The 21420-nt window shown below is 42.1% G+C and overlaps 1 protein-coding gene across 4 annotated transcripts in view; it reads left to right on the top strand.

Annotated features, from left to right (window-relative positions):
* The first annotated feature begins 317 nt into the window (after positions 1–317).
* CYLD (CYLD lysine 63 deubiquitinase) overlaps positions 318–21420 on the top strand; it is a 67643-nt gene continuing 46540 nt past the window's right edge. For 3 of the 4 annotated variants that reach the window (XM_056136224.1, XM_056136226.1, XM_056136227.1), the window contains exons 1-4: positions 318–403; positions 8726–9375; positions 10903–11205; positions 14802–14907. In XM_056136224.1, coding sequence (XP_055992199.1) covers positions 8875–9375; positions 10903–11205; positions 14802–14907 — 910 coding nt within the window. In that variant the 5' untranslated portion in view covers positions 318–403; positions 8726–8874. Of the gene's footprint in view, positions 404–475; positions 497–8725; positions 9376–10902; positions 11206–14801; positions 14908–21420 lie in introns of those variants that run through there. The other variant, XM_056136225.1, reaches the window with a different exon arrangement.

The raw sequence follows: 21420 nt of genomic DNA on the forward strand, positions 1-21420 counted from the left end.
TGGAACGGGGCGCTGTAGAGAGTACCGCCCCTCCTCCAGTGTCAGCCAATGGGAACGCAGCACCCGCAACCTTTCGGCCAATCATCCACAAGTCCCCGCCCCCACCCCCCCGCACCTCCGTCCCTCCCCTCTCGCTTTCCCTTTGGCTCGACCGAGCTTGACAGAGCGGAAAGTCCCTTCGGGCCGCTCCGGGCTGTCAGCCATTGGAGGAAGGTCTGTCACGGGGTGGACCAATCAGAGCGCGCCCAGGCTCCGCACCTCGCGCTGCCATTGGCTCACCAGACAGCTGCCCCCTCCACCCCCGCTCCCGCTCCCCCCCGCCACCCGGGGCGGTCCGGAGGCGGGGCAGGTGGGGGCGGGCCCAGGTAGCAGGTTCGGCTGCGCTGGGGCTCGCGCGTCGGAGGTAAATACTAGGGCGGCGGTGTGGGGCGCCGGGGCCGACCCGGGACTGGGGCTGGCGACGCCGGGGCGAGGGTGTGCAGCTCGGCCGCCCGAGGTGAGTGAGCGGCGGGCGGGCGGCCGGGCTGGCGAGCGACGGGCGGCCGGTCCCCTCCGCGCGGCGCCCCTGCCCGGCCTCCGGGCCCCTGGCGCCGGGGCTGGCGGTCGCCGGGCCCTGGGCGCCGGCTGACCCGTTAGGTGCCCCGACTCGGAGCCCGCCGGGCCGGCGGGAGACTGAGTCCGCTGACGTCAGCGCGGCTCCCCGGGCTCCCTCAGCACCCCCTGGGCCTTCCTGAGCTGGGGCTCGAGGGTTGGGAGGGGGTGGCCGCCGGCGGGACCTCGGAGGAAGCGAGGACTTGGGGGTGCGAGCAATGCAAGAAAAACATCTCCCCCTCTCCACCCCCCCCCGGCCCTGTCTTTGCAGATGGGGAAACTGAGGCACGGGCCGCCGGCCGGCTCGCGGGGCGTCCGGGATGTCACCGTGAACTCCGGGCAGCTCTAGGACTTGGAGGCGGTGGCCGAGAGCGCTCCTGTTTTGTTTTTGTCTTATTTTGGAGGTGTCTCAGGCTCTCCAGGAAGAGCAACTTGGGGTTCTCTGGCCTTGCTCATGGCGTGTTCTGCTTTTTCTTTCAGTTTCCCCCTTTCGCGGGGTGAGCTCGGTTTTGCAAAAACAACCCGGAGTTGTTTAGTTAGAAGGTGCGCGCGGTGGAAACTAGGTATTTTTTTTTTTTTTCGTTTTCTCTCCCTTTTCTTTTTTTCTCCCCCCATCGGCTTCTAATTTTATTTTTAAAATTGTTTTTATTTTAAAATTGTGTGCTCAAGATCGGTCCGGAGTGGTAGGTTAGGGGAAATCTTGAAGTCTTGAAGGAAGGCAGTGTTCCTGAATGTGGCCGTGAGCTGGGTCAGCTGCCCCCCCGCCCCCCCCCCCCCCCCCCCCCCGGTGATTTCTGTAGTCGCATTGTGCATCTTTCTGCTTGGTGGAGGGTTGTCATCTTCCAGCCACTCAGCCCGGGGGCGCCCAGCGCCCATCCAACCCTGCCCCCACCTCTCCGAACTCCCAAACCCTCCCCCCCACTCCCCCCCACCCCGAGCATCTTCATAACTGCTGGTCCTTTCGTGGTCTTGGCATCGGAGAGAAACGCAAGCCTGGAGGGAGTGTTGGTTTTCTGCACACCCCCTCCCTGCACTGCTCGCCCCACCCTCCCCCCACCCCACCCCACCCCACCCCACACACACAACTGAGTGGCCCTTAGAATTTAGCCTGCCAGTTCACGCAGGGTAGTGGGTGGATTGAACTAAGAACAGTAGTAGGAGAAAATGATTCTTGTGGAAGTTCATGTACTGTGAATGTTGACAACACCCAGAACATTCTCTAATGTTCTGCTGCAATTTTTAAGTATGCTTGCAAAAGGGGGGGAAAAAAGCCTGTCTTTGAATGGCAACTTTTTTGAAGAGCTGATAGGGAACACTTGTTATATAAAGCAGCAAGCTTTCAGCAGCAGTGATTTTTTTTTTTTTTTTTTTTTTTTTTTTTTTTTTTTTTTTTGTGGTTCTGCCTTGTCTGAAACTGCGACTCTGTCAGATTTAGGGATGTCTTTAATGCAAGAAGAAAGGAGTAATTGTCCTGTTCACCCCTCAGGTGATTAGACCTGAAATTTGTTGAGATTGTCTCTCACCAAGGCCTTATATTTATGGGCATCAGTCATAGTCATATGAACCTCAAAACAAGTTTTCATGATTGTGAAACCTTGTTTGTTTCTTCCGCTTGTAATAAGAAGTGATGTGCAAATCAACCTTGTTTATAGTATAGCTTTATTTATTTATTTATTTAGTTATTTGGGTCACACCCGGCAATGCACAGGGGTTACTCCTGGCTCTGCACTCAGGAATTACTCCTTGTGGTGCTTGGGGGACCATATGGGGTGCTGGGAATCGAACCAGGGTAGGCCGCGTACAAGGCGAACATCCTACCAGCTGTGCTAATCACTACAGCCCCAGTATAGTATAGCTTTAGATAAAGCTGTAGAGTTAGTATAGTTGTAGGTAAGAGTCATTAAATATTCCCAATTCTGGAGTGTGGTCTTTTTCTTTGAAAAAGGAAGAAGCTTTTAATCATTTAAACAGTTAGGACAAAAAAATGTGTTTTGGGCTTCCACTCTTAGTACCTGAGTTAACCAACCAAGTCACTCATTCATTTCTAACCATAAGCCAGGCGCAGTTCGGGCATTGGAATTAGAAAGATGAAGGCCTGGGACCAGACCATGTGATGGTGTACCTTTAGTATTCTTTTGACGTTTATGCAAATGTGGAAGCCAGAATATGTCTGATCTTTCACCGGATAATATCTCACCTGTTTTATGGGCTGGATATTTGTGTAATTGGTTATATTAATCTCTAAGGAAAATTAAACTGCTTTTACTGATCATGGAATCTCTTTCTCTTGGCTAGTCTAATATTGTTTAGGGATATAGCAGCTTGTTCATTTGGTGGGGGATATTGTTCTTAAAATGGTAATCTAACTTTTAGAGTTTTTTTTTGGGGGGGGGACATCCCACATGTCTCCTTTCTTTGCTATTCACAGAGACTGACATATTTGACATTCATACAGGTGCAGCATTTCAGCATGGTAACTTTTATTCCGCTAGCATCCTGTGGTTTTTTTGAATAAGTCATCTCAGGAGAGGTAACATGTTCTTTGTGAATTTAGTGAATTTAGTTGAGATTGTTTATTCAGTGATGCAATTTGAAAATCAACAGATAACTTGAGAGCCAAAATGACAAATCTTCTAGAAATTAACCATTGTCAATTTTATGTAGCTAAATGCAGTTTATTTATTCTTATACTTCCAGTGCAGTAGTTCTAACCTTTATTATTTTTAAAGTTTTTGGACCATACCAAGTGATGTTCAGTGATTACTCCTGCAGAGCTTGGTGGACTATATATGGGTTGCGATTGAACGTAGGTAAACCAAGTACAAGGCAAGCTCCCTTACTTCCTGTACTATCTCTCTCTGGCCCCAAATTCTAACCTATAATATGCTGTAAGATTTATTTCTTGATCATCTTTCTATTGCACTAATAGAAAATTGACAAATATTGTGCCTTCCAACCTTCATCTTGGTTTAATGATTTTAATATATTAAAGTCAATATATTAGTAAGGTAAAGGTAAAGGTAAAGGCCCTCCCGTTGATCATCGATTTGCTCGAGCTGGCCCAGTAACGTCTCCATTGGAGACTTTGTTGTTACTGTGTCTGGCATATCGAATTCATCACGGGAGCTTGCCAGGCTCTGCAGTGCGGCCGAGATACTCTCGGTAGCTTGTCAGGCTCTCCGAGAGGGGCAGAGGAATCGAACTCGGGTCGGCCATGTTGGCTGCGTGCAAGGCAAACGCCCTACCGCTGTGCTATCGCTCCAACAATCAAATTACTGTTTACTCAGAATTAAGCTCAGATTACCAGTTGTGTTTTCAATTTCTTGTGAGTCCAGTTTGTCTCCCCCTGTTGAATATGGTCAGTAGAAAAACCTTTCCAATATAGGGTTAGGGTCAAGTATATCATCATATATCATCTCTTTGGCAGTATTCATTCACTGCTTGTAGTAATTATCAGGATACTTGTAATCATACAATTTGTCAGCCTGAAATCAGTACAATGGTATTTAGGTGAATCATACACTCATAATATACTATTACAGGTAGTTTCTAAACAGAGACCTGAAAGGTAGTAAGAGAATTGAGGCCTTCTGCCCTTTCTAAAATCTTTGTTCCCGCCCCCCCCAGTATTTAACCTGTGCTAGTCTTTCCGTGTGGGAGGAAAGTCCCTTAAGTTACATTTCTGCTGTTGTATCAGCATATTGAGATATTAATAAGCATAAAAATGCTTTTCTTTGGCTGGAGAGATAGTATACTGGGTAAGGCCTCGCATACAGCCAACCCAAGTTTGATTCGTAGCACCACATATGGTCCCGGTCTCCTCTAGGAGAGATCCCAGAGCACAGAGCCAAGAGTAAGACTTAAACACCACCAGTGTGGTCTCCAAACAAACAGAAATGAAACAAAACAAAATTATTTATGTAGACCATACACTAGAGCCATAAAGTTAGTTCCCTGAAGCAATTTGATCAGTTGCAAATAGGGTTTTTTTTTATATTATTTCAAACCTATTCTTTCTTAGCATAATCTAACTATAAGAGAAAATATTAAAAAAATTTTTTTTTGATAATGCTTTTAAATGTGTTGTAACTTTTGCTCTGACTGTTCAGGTTGTCAAATCTGGTCAGTTTTAGTAAGCTCACTTTTACTGTGTTAATACAAGCAGAGGAAAATTATTGCTCTTGGTATAGTATAGTTCACTTTAAAAATATGGTACTTGGTAACTGCTGTTGAGTTGGCTGCAACCTTTTTATAAGCCAAAGTAATTCTATTAAATTTTACTGTGGACTATATCTTGAATGATTTACAAAAACCAATTTTGTAATGAGAATCATTAAAAATATAGCATCCTAATGCATCCCATAATTTAGTTTTATCTTGGTAATATTTTATTAGCACTCATAGTTTTCTTTCAAGTTGTCCCATTAGTTATTAAACTGGGGAATGAGTAGAATTATTGCCATATAATAATTAAGAGTCAAGGCAGTTCTTAATTTTACTATATGAGGGAAGGTTTTAGAAATTCTCTAAAAGTCATTTTCATAGTAGAATTTCCATATTTTAAAAATGTTCATTTTTAAAAAATTATTTAAATACCTTAAAAATAAGCTCTCGTGTGTGTGTGTGTGTGTGTGTGTGTGTGTGTGTGTGTGTTTACTGATTTTTGGGCCAAGTTTAGAGTTCTTGGTGATACCCAGAGGCCCATATAGGATACTGAGGATTAGATCCTGTTTGGCTGTGTGCAAAGCAAATGCCTTACCCAATGTACTATTGCTCTGGTCCCTAAACTCATGTTAGGAAGTTGCTTTTGTTTTGTTTGGGGGCTGTACCTGGCAGTGCTCAGAGGCTACTCCAGCTCAGTGCCCAAGGAGTTCCTTGTGGTGTTGGGGAACCAGGTGGTGCCAGGGATTCAGCCTGGGCCTGATGTCTGTGGATCAGATTCCCCCCTTCCCTTCCCTCCCGCCCCCCCCCCCCCCCAGCCTGTTGAGCCAGTTCACTGGCCGTAAAGTTGCGTTTTGACCATCTTCACAATAAAAATACTGTCTAAGCACCACAACCTTAGTACTACAAAACCTATTCAGAAATGTTTGTGTTCCTTTTCTGGGTTATTGTTTTGTTGATTTGTTTTAAATATACACATGTCATCCTGACATCTCAGTACTGATGAGAAGTTGTAAGTTGGAAATCAGCAAGGTCGGAAAGGGAGTTCACTTAATACATACCGTGGGAAGCCACAGAACATGGCCAGTGGCAAGGGTAAATTTAGTGTAGATTATAAAAAGTAGACAGGGGACTCGGAAAGCACATTGTAAAGCCTTTTAAGTGAGATAACAGATACTGTTGCTTGTCACAGGGCATGTATATGGCATGAATTATATGAATGATGCATGGGTTGAGAAAAAAATAAGGCCATTTACTGTTGGAAAAGTTGACATTTGGAAAGAATTTTTGTTAGAAATAATCAACATTTCATTCCAGTACTTTAGAGCTCAGCTTTTGGCGGGGAGATGGCTTACGGGGAGAACATTTTCCTTGCATGTGTGAGGCCTGTGTTTGATGCCTGGCCTGGCCTGGCTTGTTAGTGGTCTCCAAGAGCGCTGTCCAGTGGGCCACAAAAATGAGAACAAAAATCAGTCAAGCTGAGCTGCCGAAGTTGTGGGGTGTGACTCCAAACGGGGTCGTGTAATTGAGTCGGGGGTTATTTTAAAATAAATTTATGATTTATTACCAGTCGATGTTACCTTGATGGACCTAATTTTATATACCTCTAAACCTGGGTTGAGTGAAAATTTCTTGGGCAAAAAGGGGTCACGAGTGGAAGGGGTTTTTGCTTGGATTGGTGCCAAGATTGGAGTTTCTCCAGTTGATTTATAGAAGAAGCAAATATAAATTTGCTTAAGTAGAGAGTGCCCTCAGGTGGAATTAAGACAGATTATGATGATGGGGTAGGGAGAGACAGAAGGGAGGGAGAGAGAGCATGAGAGAGAGAGAGAGAGAGAGAGAGAGAGAGAGAGGGAACATGAGAGGAGAGAGAGGCAGGAGAGAGAGAGCACTAGTGAGAGATTATCTAGATGTTTCCAAGATTTTTCCATTAGTGTTGATTTTTTAAGGAATGTCAAACTCTATACCCTGCTTGGGGGGAGCTACATGTCTATTCTGCCTTCTAGAGGGACAGATTGTTAGAAAACTTTGCAATTACAGAGCACGTGTTGCCTAACAAAGCATCAGAAAAGAAATGTAGCTTTTTTTTATCTAGTATTAGATTTGCCAGATTGTATAATCATTAAGGTAGATAATTAAATTTACTGAAATTAAAATTTGCTGCTTGATTTTTAGGAATATCAACTAAAGTTTATACTTTAGTATAAACTGAGTGTCGAGTATTTTCCATCCCCCAGATAAAATAGTAAAATCTGATAGTGCACTCTCCTGTAACCCGCTCAGACAAATGGAAATGGATACCTCTGTCCAAAGAAGGATGGGATCAGTACCGTATTTAGAAACCAAATAGCCACATTCTTGTGACCTAGGATACAGAAGAGATCATTAGAATAAGAGTTATAGCCTTAATGTAATGAATGGCAGTTTTTAATCATCAAAGTAGGATTAGATGGCTACTCTAATTGTGGAAGATCAGTATTCTTATAGAAAATGTTTAACAATTTTTAGATTAGAAAAATTTAAATTAAATTCATTTTTGGCCAACTTTGATAGACACTGAAAAGACAGGACCTTGTTGTATATTCCTCTCTAGTCTTGCATAGATCAAATTAGATGACATTAAAATACTTTTTATTTGGGGCTGGAGCGATAGCACAGTGGGTAAGGCATTTGCCTTGCACGCAGCCAACATGGCCCACACAGGTTCGATTCCCAGCATCCCATATGGTCCCCCGAGCACCGCCAGGAGCAATTCCTGAGTGCATGAGCCAGGAGTAACCCCTGAGCATCGCTGGGTGTGACCCAAAAAGCAAAACAACAACAACAACAACAACAAACCCAACTTTATATTTGATACCATAATATAATTATATTAGTAAAGTAAAGTAAAGTAAAGGCCCTCCCGTTGATCGTCGATTTGCTCGAGCGGGCCCAGTAACGTCTCCATTGGAGACTTTGTTGTTACTGTGTCTGGCATATCGAATACTCTCGGTAGCTTGCCGGGCTCTCCGAGAGGGGCGGAGGAATCGAACTCGGGTCGGCCATGTTGGCCGCGTGTAAGGCGAACGCCCTACCCGCTGTGATATTAGTATCTTTGTTTTATCATTATCCCAATTTTTAAAAATTTTTGTCTATTTGGGCCATAACTGACTGTACTTACTCCTGGCCCTGAGCTCAGGGATCATACCTCGTGGGCTCGGGGGACCATATGGGGATCAACTCAGGTCAGCCGCATGGAAGTCAAGTTCTTTGCCTACTGTACTGTCTCTCTGATGCCCGCCATCCCAAGTTTTGGTGGCTACAAAATAGATGTTCAAAGATATTTTGGGTGCAATAAGATTTGTAATATCTGATATTTGTGATTGGAAGAAATTAAATGATTGCTCTAATAATGTGATCAGCATTTGCTTATCTAAGGACAAAATGTGCAAGATTAAGAAAATGAAGCTGAGCCAGGGATAAAATATTCCATTATCAAAATATGGTATGCAGATAAATGAATTGTGGTTAAAGCTTCAGAATGTGGTTTTATGGCAGTTTTATTATTAAAGATATTCAACGTAACAAAGAGCCACTTTTAACTTATGCTCCATGTATAGAAATAATAGCCTTTTAAATCCATGTGTGTTTTGCAAATGCAGTATCTCATGAATTTAATCAGGATCTATTAAAATGCTGCTTTTTAAAGTAAAAAAAAATCTGAATATGTATATATTTATTACTATAATTTTATAAACTGCAGTGCTTGGAAACATTGTATTGTCTAAAAATACTTCATAGTTTGAGCTCCTTAAATAAATGTGCAGAATTACAGAAGATACAAGTAACATTTGAACTTTTTTAAGATTTGGGAAAGTGCTTTTGTCTGTCTGTGTTGTTACTAGTTGCCAGAGATTTAAAAAAGTCTCTAACCTTTAGGAGAAGTTAGCTGATAGAGAAGGAAGTATAAAGTTTCCTTTTGCTTCTCCTCCAGGCACTTGGATCTGCTGACTTTTCACAGCATGGACACCAAATGGCTAAAAACGGGCTTTGGGACTGCCAGTGAATTTGACTTTTGCAGTTTTACTCCAGACTTAGAAGTTCCCTTTTCTTTTGAGTTAAGATTTTAGAGTTACTCTCACAATGAGTTCAGGCTTATGGAGCCAAGAGAAAGTTACTTCACCCTACTGGGAGGAGCGGATTTTTTATATGCTTCTTCAAGAATGCAGTGTGGCAGACAAACAGACCCCGAAGATCCTTAAAGTCCCGAAAGGGAGCATCGGACAGTATCAGGATCGCTCCTTGGGACACTCGAGGATTCCTTCTGCAAAAGGCAAGAAAAATCAGATTGGAATAAAAATCCTCGAGCAGCCACATGCAGTTGTTTTTGTGGATGAAAAAGATGTTGTTGAAATAAATGAGAAATACGCAGAGTTGCTTTTGGCAATTACCAATTGTGAAGAGAGGTTCAGCTTGTTTAAAAACAAAAATAGACTCAGCAAAGGTCTCCAAATAGGTGTGGGCAGCCCCGTGAAAGTACAGCTGAGATCTGGGGAAGAGAAGTTTCCTGGTGTGGTGCGCTTCCGAGGACCCCTGTTACCAGAGAGGACAGTGTCGGGGATATTCTTTGGAGTAGAATTACTGGTAAGTCTGTAAGTCTGATAACTCATTTTGGGGGCCATGTGTTTGGGGGGGGGGATGTGTGAGAGTATACATGAAATGGATGTTTATTTGTATATGTTTTTCTCCTTTATATACAGAGACAAAATCGGCCCCAAATCTGTAATTTTTAATATCCAGAATCCTTAGGATTTACTATCCAATGATACATTGAGATGATGCCATGATATTAACTTGTAGACTACCTACTGTTGTAGGAAATACAAGTAAATCATGTAGCTATCGATTATGTGTGTTTTAGATATTTTAGTACTTACATTAAAGGGAAACTCCATTATAGAATAATCTGAAAAACTTGCTAACAATCTTGTGACTTTATCATTGATCGGTTCTTGAATTTTCTTATTGCATTCTGTTAATTTAGACATAAGAGTTTTTAGTTTGGGGGCCTTACGTGGCGGGGCTCTGGTGGTACTCCTGGCTCAGTGCTTGGGGGACACTGCTGGCTGTGGGATGTCTGTTGCTGGCGATTGATGCCACTCCTCTCACATGTGACACATTTGATCCAGTCCATTGAGTTATCAGTCTGGCCCTGGATTTTTGTCTTATTCTGTTCTAGGGTCAGCAGTGGTAGAGATTGTTTTCTCCTTGGGATTGGCTCCCAGTGATACCTGTATTTGGCAACTCACCTGGGGCTTAAACCTGATCTCCTGCATGCAGAACCTGTGCTCAGTCCCCTGAAGAGTCTCAGTCTCTCCCGCCCTAGCCCCATTAACTTATTTTAAAAAATAAGTTGCAGCGATTTAAACTTGCTCACAGTTGTCTCTGATAATATATATGAAAATCATCTTGGAATGTATTTCTACTAAAAATAGAATTGAGCACTTTGCAATATCTTTCCAGAATTTAAATGTCACATTTTGACATTCCTGCAAATAGGATTTCATGCTTTGTTCCTTGATTTAATTTGTGAAATAGTGATGATAAAAACAAATTGGAGATTTGAATTCTCGCTCTGCCTTTTAAAAACTTATAAATTCAGTTACTTAGCCAAGCTGGTTAACTTCCCATGTCAGCTTCCTCATCTATAAATTAGTGATACTAATTATTTAGTGCTACTAATTATTTAAGTGCTACTAATTATTTAAGTGATACTAATTTATTTAGCATGCAGTTAATTTTTTTTAATTTTATCATAGCATCTGGCATATAGTAAGTGCTCAATAAATGGAGATACTGTCACTGTTATTTTAGGTAAAATTTTCTGGTTAGAACAAAATTCTAGCTAAAACCACAAGGTAGAATCCAATCCAGATTTCTAATAAGGTAGTTATGACCTGTAATTACCGGGTAGTTTTAGTTCAGCATCAAATATAAACTTTTTTTTTAATGTCACAAATTGAACAGCATTGGCTTAACGATTGCAGGCCTTAACATTTATCATGTGGATTCCCCCACTCTCTTTTCCCCAATTGCCCTGGGAGGATCCATTTTCTCAATAGATCATCTTTCTGTGACTGCCTTTCATTGTTTCTTCCTTTTCAAACCTAGGAAGATGGTCGTGGCCAAGGCTTCACTGATGGACTCTATCAAGGGAAGCAGCTTTTTCAGTGTGAGGAAGATTGTGGCGTATTTGTTGCGTTGGACAAGCTTGAGCTCCTCGAAGACGATGACAATGGACTGGAGAGTGATTACGCAGGTCCTGTGGACACAATGCCTGTCGAGCTCCCTCCGCTGGAAATTAACTCCAGAGTTTCCTTGAAGCTCGGAGAAACTGTGGAATCGGGAACAGTCATATTCTGTGATGTTTTGCCGGGGAAGGAAAGCTTAGGATATTTTGTTGGTGTGGACATGGTAAGAAGCTCTGGGATTGTTCTATCTTTTGGACATATCTGTTTTATGCTTGATTTAGGCAGAAATGAAATACATTTTGAATATTTGGAGTGAACGAATGCAGAGCAATTTAAAGAACATGTTCTGGTTTATCTTTAGTCAGAGAACACTGATAGGAGACAGAAGTCTAGACATAGAATTACTTGTACTTTTCAACTCGAATAAACTGGAAGACTGCTTTCAGTCTTTAAATTTGCTTTATTATCATTCATCGAGAGGGTAAAAGTTCAAAAATTAATGATGTTACTTTTATTTTGAAAGAGTTTTTTTATTTGATAATTAGTATTTAATCTCTCCTTTGGGGGATAGGAGGGGACACACCTGACAGTGTTCAGCGCTTACTCTTGGCTCTGTGCTTTGGGGTCACTTATAGTGATGATCAGGGGACCATTTGTGCCAGGGATTGAACCTGGTTAAGCCATTTCAAGGCAAGTAAATATCTACTATACTATCTCTTTGGCCCCAGTATTTCTCTGTTTATAATGTTTTGCAAAATTTAAATATCTGACCTGATTTTAATAACTATAGTATAAAATTATTGTGGAAAATAACTAAAAAGAAGAAATAATTGCTTGTTTTTTGGGGGGGTGGGGTTGGGGGTGGGAGGTAGGCTATACTCTGCTGTGCTCTAAAGCTGTTCCTGGCTCTGTGCTCACGGGTGATCCCTGTGGCTATGCTCAGGGGACCAAGCGTGATGCTGGGGATTTGAACTGAGTTGGCTGCATGCAAGGGCAGCATCTTACCCGAGGTACTGTCTGTTACCCATAATCATTTTTTTAAAAATGACTTATTATCTTTTCCTTTTTTCAGTTTTTGGGAGAAATATCTGGTGGTGCTCAGGGCTTACTACTCCTACTCCTGGCTCCTGGCTCTGTGCTCAGGGAACATGTTGGATGGGCTCAAGTGGCCATAGGTGGTGCCAGGAATTGAACCTGGGTCTGCTGTGTGCAAGGCCAGTGCTTTACCAGTTGCACAATCTCTTTGGCCCCATAATCACCCTTTTTATCCTCTTTTTTTTTTTTAAGAGAAAAAGGTAGAGTATTTTCTTAGGGTATAGCTTCCTCAAAATATTTTTTTTATTGTAAAATATAGGAACATAACATTTCATTATTTTAATCATTTTAAATTTCATGCTTCAGTGGAATTAAATGTTGGCATCATTGCCTAAGAATCACTCCATCATTCCTAACTGAAGCCCGGTGACTGTCAAACTCCCACTAGTGCACCCCACTCAGCTATATTCAACTGGTCATCAATGTTCTTTTTATGTCTGTGAATTGATTATTCTAGGTACTTTACATATGTAGAATCATAAATATGTTGGCCACAGTCACTCTCCTTCCGCTGTTCATTGATTTGCTCGAGCGAGCCCAGTAAGGTCTCCATTGTGACACTTGTTACTGTGTTTGGCATATCGAATACGTCATAGCCTTGCCAGGCTTTGCCGTGTGGGCGAGATACTCTCGGTAGCTTGCCGGGCTCTCTGAGAGTTGTGGGGGAATCGAACCTGGGTCGGCTGAGTTGACTGCATGCAAGGCTAATGCCCTATCTGCTGTGCTATTGCTTCAGCCCAAATATTTTGGTATCACTTATTTTTAACACCACCTTACAGTCTTATTTGTTAATAACACATATATTTTATCATGGCAAGTTGAATAAGAGGAGAAGGAAAAGGCTAAAAACATTTTATCCTAGCTTGAAAATTGGGGCAATGATTTGTTAGGCATAAAGAGGAAATTCATGCAGAATTATTAAACACTGGAACGGGTTAGCAGAAGATGTTAGTAATAGGCTTTTGTACACTCTCAATGACGTGAATGATTATTTTTTATTTGGGAATGCCTTTTTGCTGGGCTGGAGCAATAGCTCAGCGGTAGGGCATTTGCCTTGTGTGCAGCCAGCCCGGCCGAGCTAGGTTCGATTCCTCCGCCCCTCTCAGAGAGCCCGGCAAGCTACCTAGAATATCTCGCCCACCTGGCAAAGCCTGGCAAGCTACCCATGATGTATTCGATATTCCAACACAGTAACAAGAAGTCTCAAAATGAAGATGTTACTGGGCCCACTCGAGCAAAATCGATGAACAATGGGAGGACAGTGTTTGTTTTGTTTGACAGTGCCTTTTTGCTGATAGGGTCTGATTGTTCAACATATGTTTTTTTTAATACTGAGCTTGGAAAGTTTTCTTGCAATCTATTAGTTAGAAAAATATGTTGTCTAAACACATTTAATTTACTACAGTTACCAAATTAAAAGTTAGACCAGAGTGAAATGTCTGGGTCCCTTGGGATAGCTTGCAATAAAGCACATTTTTCAGCTTTTCCCCTCCTCCTCCCTTTATCTCCCCCCCCCCCCCCCCCCCGCCCCGCTTCCTGCTTCCCTTCCCCTCCTATCTCACATATGCAGGGCAAGTGTTGTACTGCAGAGCCTCAGCCCCAACCAGCTGTGCTCAGGGTTTATTTCTGGCTCTGTGCTCAGGAGTGAACCCTGGTGATGCTCCAGGGACCTTATGTGTTCCTGGATACTTGAACCAGGGTCAGAGGGTTGCGGGACAGGTGCCGTAAACTCCTGTACTGTTTGTTTCTCCATCTACAAACCATGGGAAGACTGTGGCTGTGGAGAGGGAAGATTGGAAGCAGAGGTACACTAACTTCAGGTTGAGATTACCCTTGCTTCAGGTGAATTGGCTGAGGCCTCAAACTTGGCAAAAACTATTGGCTTTCCCTTTGTTTAGATGGCAACCTTAAGACCATCTTGTTGCTTGGAGCAACTGCCTAGAACTTTTCTTGTCTACTTCTCCTTTTGTCTCCACCTCCAGTTAGCTTGGGTACGCCCTCCTCCCAATATTCTGTGTATTTATTGAAAGTACAGTTCTGGCAAATGCAGTATTCTTCATGTTCTTCTGTTTCCAGTGATGTTTAGTCTGCTGTATACGTTCGTAATCAGAGTAGTTGTTAACTAGCCCATGTCTTAAATTGGCCCCATGAATTGGTACTAGTTGGTGTCACATTGGAGTATGAAGCCATTAAATATAAAACTCCACATTGATGGGATTTTTGTGTACTTGTAAAATGACAAACAGTAGGAAGGAGATGTTCTCTGCACAGAAAGGAATATAGGAACTCAAATGGAATGTTTTAATGGTCAGGATATGTGGTTAGAGTAAGTAGAGCAAGCGACTCTTAATTAGGGACAGGTTTCTGGGTGAAGCAATATATTTTTAACAAATGATCTTATGCAGATGAACATTAGAATATGAATGCGTATTTCCTATCTAGTAAACTATAACAATTTCTTTTAGATTTCTTGTTCACCTAAGTTTACTGTCACTTCATTATTGCTGGATCTCTCTTTTTTTTTCTCCCAGAATAAACACAAATGAAATAATTAAAAAGGGGCAATTATGCCTAATATGGTCCTTTTTTTTTCCTTTTAAGATAAATAGTAGAAATTTCCTATCTAAAATGCTTTGGAGGGTTCTTTTGTAGAAAATACAGACTTCCATATTTACATCTTATTGGGGAGGTTTTTTAACACTTAGTGTATTATTTAATTTCTAGGATAATCCTATTGGTAACTGGGATGGAAGATTTGATGGAGTCCAGCTTTGCAGTTTTGCAAGTGTTGAAAGTACAATTCTTTTGCATATCAACGATATCCTCCCAGGTATGTTTCCTTTATATCTTGCATATAAATAAGGCAGAGTGTCTAAGATGCATTTTGTTCTGAGCATGTAAATAGAAATTCAAGATGGCTTGTTGGAACTTGACTTTTATGTTGCAGAAGTGTTATTTAATAGAATATCCTTTCTTATCTCCAAATGAGAACTCAGTGGCTTTTTTTCTCCATTTCTGTTATCATTCACTTTTAAAAAATCACTGTTAGAAGGTGGAAAAAAGCCCTTTTTGATACTGAGAAGTGTCAGAAAATGTAGTACGTTGATACTTTTTGAGCTCCACTCTGGCTAGAAGCCTGTAAACAGAAGTTGTTCATCTCATCTAATGTAATATGCTGTGGAGAAGATTTGGCTGGATGAGCATTTTGAGATGATATAATTAATTTGGCTTCCTGACCTTTGTAACTAGGAACAAATTGCTAAACGTTACATTTGAAAGTTTTAAGTACTCTTTTATATTACAAGTAACCTCTAATGATCTCTGCCAGTGATTGACCAATGTCTACTGATAGCAGCATTGCCAATGCCTCTCCCCTACTCTTTTTTTTTTTGTTGTTGTTGTTGTTTTTTGGTTTGGTGGGCACACCCAGTGATGCTCAGGGGATACTCTTGGCTCTGCACTCAGGAATTATTCCTGGTGGTGCTAGGAGGACCATATGGAATGTTAGGGATCGATCTGGGTTTGCCATGTGCAAGGCAAATGCCCTACCTGCTGTAAAATTGCTCTGGCCCCACCTTTCCCCTCCTCTCAGTAGAAGCCCCCACTATACACTGGTCACTGATGTTAATGGTTTGCCAATCATAGACCAACCATGTGATTAGATGTCATGATCATGCAACTATGAATAAAATGCCTGGACACCTGAATTCTGGAGCCAGGAATGTATGAATTCCTGAATTAGAAAACTTGCACTTTTTTGCATTCTTGATAAAACTTGTAAAGTAGTCCTTGATTATTCCCATTTTGCTGATAAAAAAAAAACAACAAACAAACCTGGGCTTGGATAAGGCTCAGATTGATTTGCATCTCGTAAACCGAGAAGACAGAATTCAGGGCCTGTCCTGTCCACTCACAGAACTGTGCTCTGGGACCACCTCCCCCCCAGATCCTGTCCATCTGCGCAGGGACGCGAAGACCTGCAGGGAGAAGTGTACTCGCCAGCCTGGCATATCTGCTGGGAAGTATTGTTTCCATGGAGATGTATTTTCTATCTAATTCTATAAAAGTAGAATTTTATTATAGCAAGAATCTGAACGGAATAAAATGTTCTTTTGTTTTCTTCCAGTGTTTCCCCAAATCACTGCTGCTTTTGATACCGAGCACTTTTTTTTTTTTTTTGAGTTGTCTGAGGGTCATTTCAGGCCCTCAGTTTTAGGTGTCAAAACAGCAGCACTGGTGCAGAGATCTCCAAGATTCTTGAGCCTGTCCTCTCTGCCCTGCCTGTTCTCTCTGCGCCTGTCAAGTAGCAAATGCTCAGTTGGCCGAGTGAGGAAACGCTTTCTACTTTAGCTTTCCACAAGAGTACTTTAATTTAGTTAGAGATGTGGGAGTCAAGTCATTATTTCAGTTTTGTTTCATGAAAGTCCCACACTCTTGGCTTTTCTTGATTCTTTAAACTGTTTTTTTTTTCTTTTTTTTTTTTTTTAAATTTCTTGCAAATTGATTCCTAGCTGTCTCTGTATTCCTGCAGAGACAAATGGTTTACATTCAGGACAAGGCAGACATGTGCCCGATGGTTTATCTAGTGATATTCCAATTTACCTTTTCCAGCCTGTTTATGGAACGAATACGGTTTATGATTTTATAGAGCAGAATCCTCTCATTATTACTCTTAACACTGCTTTATAATTTAAAATATGGGATGGGGGATCAAACAGGGGTTAGCTGTGTGCAAGGCAAGTGACTTCCCACTGTACTATTTCTCTGGCAAATATTTAGATCTTTTATTAAACAATTCTCCCACCCTCTCTCTCTCCCTCCCTCCCTTTTTACTCTCTTCCTCCCTTCCTTCTTTCCTTCTTTCTGTCTGCCTGCCTCCCCTTCCCACCTCCCTCCACCATCTCCCCTGCCTTCCCTTCTCCTCCCCTCCCCTCCTGTTCTGGGATGATGGTAGAGGGGTGGAGTGTGGGATCACATTTGGCTGTACTGTGTGCTTACTTAGTTGTGGTATTTGCTGGTAGTTGCATTATTTTTTTTGTCTTTTAGGCCGTACCTAGTGGTGTTCAGGGGCTACTCCTGGCTCTGTGCTCAGGCATCACTTCTGGTGGTGCTCAGGGGACCTACAGGGTACCTGGGAGCAAACCTGGGTATGCCGCATGCAAGACAAATCCCCTACCCGCTATGTACCATGGTTCTAGTGCCAAGCTCCTGCGTTTTCAAGTCTTCTGTGACTTTAGTTGTGGTGTTTGCGGCTACTTGCTGTGCATCAGAGATTGCACACAGCTGTGGTGCCGGAACCCTAGCCAGCACAGCTCAGAGGCATGTACCAGGATTCGAAGTCAGGATCTCAAGCATGCTAGCCAGGCACTTTTGCTATGGAGACTTCCCTGCCTGCCTCAGCTCTCCCACTCTCCCCCCGCGCCTGTCCACCTTGTTTTCTGTTGTGCCTGAGTTTTGGATCCCCAGTTGTGGAGAGACCAAATCCACATACGAGAATGCGAAAGCGAAGGAACTTTATTACTAGCTTGAGCCGTTGCTATCTCGAGCGAGGGCCCAAGTCTCATCCAACACAGTGGAGTCTTGACAAGGACCCTGACTCCAAATCACAAGCAGTTTATATAGGGTTCAGTGTTAAGAAGCAATTTATATATTGGTCTATTTTTAGCATCGACCCTATTACAACAGTAGTTAGCAATTAGACGACAGTTGGTAACACACAAGAAAGAAATACATCACAAATTAAAAGAGCAAAAATAACCAGGAAAAGGACAGGGAAATATTTCAGTGGTAGATCACAGACCTGGCACGTATGAGACCCTGATTGTAAAAACTAAAACCAATCCACAGCAGTAAAAAAAATTTTTTTTCCCCTAGATTCTATACCTAGGCTCTGCAGTTGTCCCATTACTACTTCTCTTGCCTGGTCCCATTATTTTTCATTAGTGTCTGGTATAGCTTTCAAATATTTCTTGATATACTTCTACGGAGGGTACAGTGACTCCTCATGGCCGACCAGTCCCAACTACCCAATTTCTTATCTAGGCAAATTACTCAACTGGGAGTTTACCAGAAACTGCAGGTTCTGCTTTGAGGAAACGTAAACTTGAGGCCTAGTTGAGACTTAATGTTAGCTGCAGCTTGTCATGACATCAGTTTCGCCGTCACAGTGTATTATTTGCCTATTTTCCTATCGAATTGCTTATTGATTCATGAAATAGCTTTTAAGTTTTTAATTAGAAATAATTTTTCATATTCTTATAGGAAGTTTTCAAACATACCAAAAAGTTGGAGGAATTCTGTGTTGACTGTCCCTACCCAATCACCTCAATTCTATAATTGATATTTGATTGTGCTAGCTTTCATTTTATCCATGCACACTTCAAAGTAAGTTATAAACAATCAGTATACTTCCTCTGATACTCCCTTACTCCCTTTGAGATAAAATGTGTGTTGTATCATCTGAGTTTCGACTAAAATGCTTCAATTTAATACCTATTGAGTTATTAAAAGAGCTTTTTAGTAAGCAGTACATCTTAAAACTAGATAGTACAGTGGGTAGGGAGTTTGCCTCATACACAGCTGACCTGGAGGTTTGATCCCCGGAACCCCATAAGGTCCCCAGAGCACCATCAGACATAATCCCTGAGCACAGAGCCAGGATTAAGTCTTGAGCACAGCCATGTGTGGCCAGCGCACGCGTGCACACACACACAAGAAAGAAATACATCACAAATCAAAACAGCAAAAATACCCAGTAAAGGAACAGGGAAATATTTCAGTGGTAGATCACAGACCTGGCATGTATGAGACCCTGATTGCAAAAACTAAAATCAACCCACAGCAGTAAAAAAATTTCGCCCCCCCCTAGATTCTGTACCTAGGCTCTGCAGTTGTCCCATTACTACTTCTCTTGCCTGGTCCCATTATTTTTCATTAGTGTCTGGTATAGCTTTCAAATATTTCTTGATATACTGTGAATACGCATTTTCATTCTCCCTTCTCTTTTCTATGACAAGTCTACATTTCACACTCAGCTTACCTTGCTTTATTCTCTTCACAATGTATCTTGGAGCATTTTGGAATTCAAAATGAAAAATTTCTTCTTGTTTTTTTGGCATATATGATTGTTTGCCCTGTCTTGGTCTTGTAATCTGTTTAACCAGATTCCTCTTGATGGACATGGGATTGCTTCTGGTATTTTACCAGTACGGCTTCAGCAACACTGGACATAGCTATTCCCCAGTGCTAGCATCGCTGGACAGTATCCTCTACCTGTTTCCAGCTGTGGCCCCTTTCAACCTGGTGTCCTTCCCGTGCTCCCCCCACCCCCATCCTAACAGTTTGCCCCAATGCCTTTTGCCATAAACTCCAAATGACATCATTTTCATCTGAGATCTCTTGGTAGATCCTGGGGGCCTGCTGGCTGAGAGACCCTAAACTGTTAGGATACATTTCAAGAATTGGGTTGTTTGGTGAAAAGGTGCATTTTTATTGTTTTAGAAATTCCTAAATTGTTTTAAATGGTGGGTATACAACAATTGATATTTCTACCGGCTGAATATGAGTGTGACTTGAAAAACAAAATAAAAAACCAAAACTGTACCACAAGAATCTGCTTGTAAAATTTTCCCAGTGTGATAGGCGAAAAATAAGTTTCAGTATAAATTTAATCTACATTTCTCTAGTGAATGCAATTGAGCATCTTTTCATATGACTAAGGGCAATTTCAGTTTATGTTTCTGTGAAAGCTTATTCGTCTCTGTTTTTTAAATCAGATTATTGCACTTTTTTCCCACCAATTTTTTTTTTTTTCTGTTAGGGCGGTAAGTGCTTTTGTGATATGTGGTACAGGAGTTCTCTGCTCCCGATTCTCATTTTTCAGTTTTTGCTTTTCTACCTGGTTATTCTTAAAATTGTGGTGAAATGTAATATTTGCTATTTAAAAATGTACAGGCCCTCCCGTTGATCGTCGATTTGCTCGAGTGGGCCCAGTAACGTCTCCATTGGAGACTTTGTTGTTACTGTGTCTGGCATATCGAATACTCTCGGTAACTTGCCGGGCTCTCCGAGAGGGGCGGAGGAATCGAACTCGGGTCGGCCATGTTGGCTGCTTGTAAGGCGAACGCCCTACCCGCTGTGCTATCGCTTTGCAGCCTTTCCCACTACTTATAATATCTGTTTAATTTTTTTTTCTGATTTCCTAACAGAATCTCTAAACCTACTAAGATACAGTTCATCCCTTTTATTACTCACCCCTGTTGTCTTTTATTCTCTACTTTCTATCTTTGTGAATTTGCTGTTCTAAGTTCCTCATATAACTGGAATCACATCCTGTTTTACCTTTGATTCATTTTAAGTTTATGGGCGTATCATGTGAAATGAAGATCCAGTTTAGTTCCCACATCCTGTCGGTCATTACCCAGATTTCCCCGAGCATCACATGTTAATTTGTACCCCTTTCGCCTTCCCGTTTGATATGCCACTTTCATTATGCTAAGTTCCCACATGGAGCTGGGTATTTCTGGACTTTCTGACCGGTCTGCTCATGATCAGCACCACATTATTTCAAGTTTTCTTTTCTTTCTTTGTCTTTTTTTAAAAATAGGGACCCCCCACCCCCATTGACTGTCTAGTTCCTGGTATGTTGTAATATCTCTTCTGATATTTCTGTGATATAGAAATATGCCCCAAAGTAAAGAGAGAGTATGGGGAATATTGTCTGCCATGGAGGCAGGGGGAGGGTGGGAAAGGGGGGATATACCGGGGATTTTGGTAGTGGGGTATGTGCACTGGTGGAGGGATGTGTGTTTGATCATTGTGTGATTGTAACCCAAACATGAAAGCTTGTAACTACCTCACGGTGATTCAATAAAATTTGAAAAAAAAAAAAAGGAAATATATGACTTAAAAATGTATCTGTGTTGCGATCTGATAGCCCCTGGCCATATTTAATTCACCTATATAAATGCACAATTCAGTGTATTTTTTTTATTTATCTATTTTTGGTTTCTGGGCCACACCCAGCAGTGCTCAGGGCTTATGCCTGATTCTCTATTCAGGGACCACTCCTGGTAGGGCTTGGACACTTTATGTGGTGCTGAGGATTGAGTCTGGGTTGACTGCATGCGTAGTAGGTACCCTCCCTGCTGTGCTACCACTCCAGCCCTGAAAACGTTGCTTTTTTAACCGGGTGAGCAAAGACACACATAGTAGTAGGTGAAGTGCGCTGCAAAACTGTGTGAATCATGGGTGTTCCCTCTCTCCTTCCTTTGTTGCATTGTGGTTGTGATAACAGGGCGTGGCACACACTCGACCATGGTGCTTGGGGGGCGGGTGTCTCACA

This window comes from Sorex fumeus, unplaced genomic scaffold (genome assembly GCF_029834395.1).
Source record: "Sorex fumeus unplaced genomic scaffold, SorFum_2.1 ptg000122l, whole genome shotgun sequence".
Taxonomy (NCBI): Eukaryota; Metazoa; Chordata; class Mammalia; order Eulipotyphla; family Soricidae; genus Sorex; species Sorex fumeus.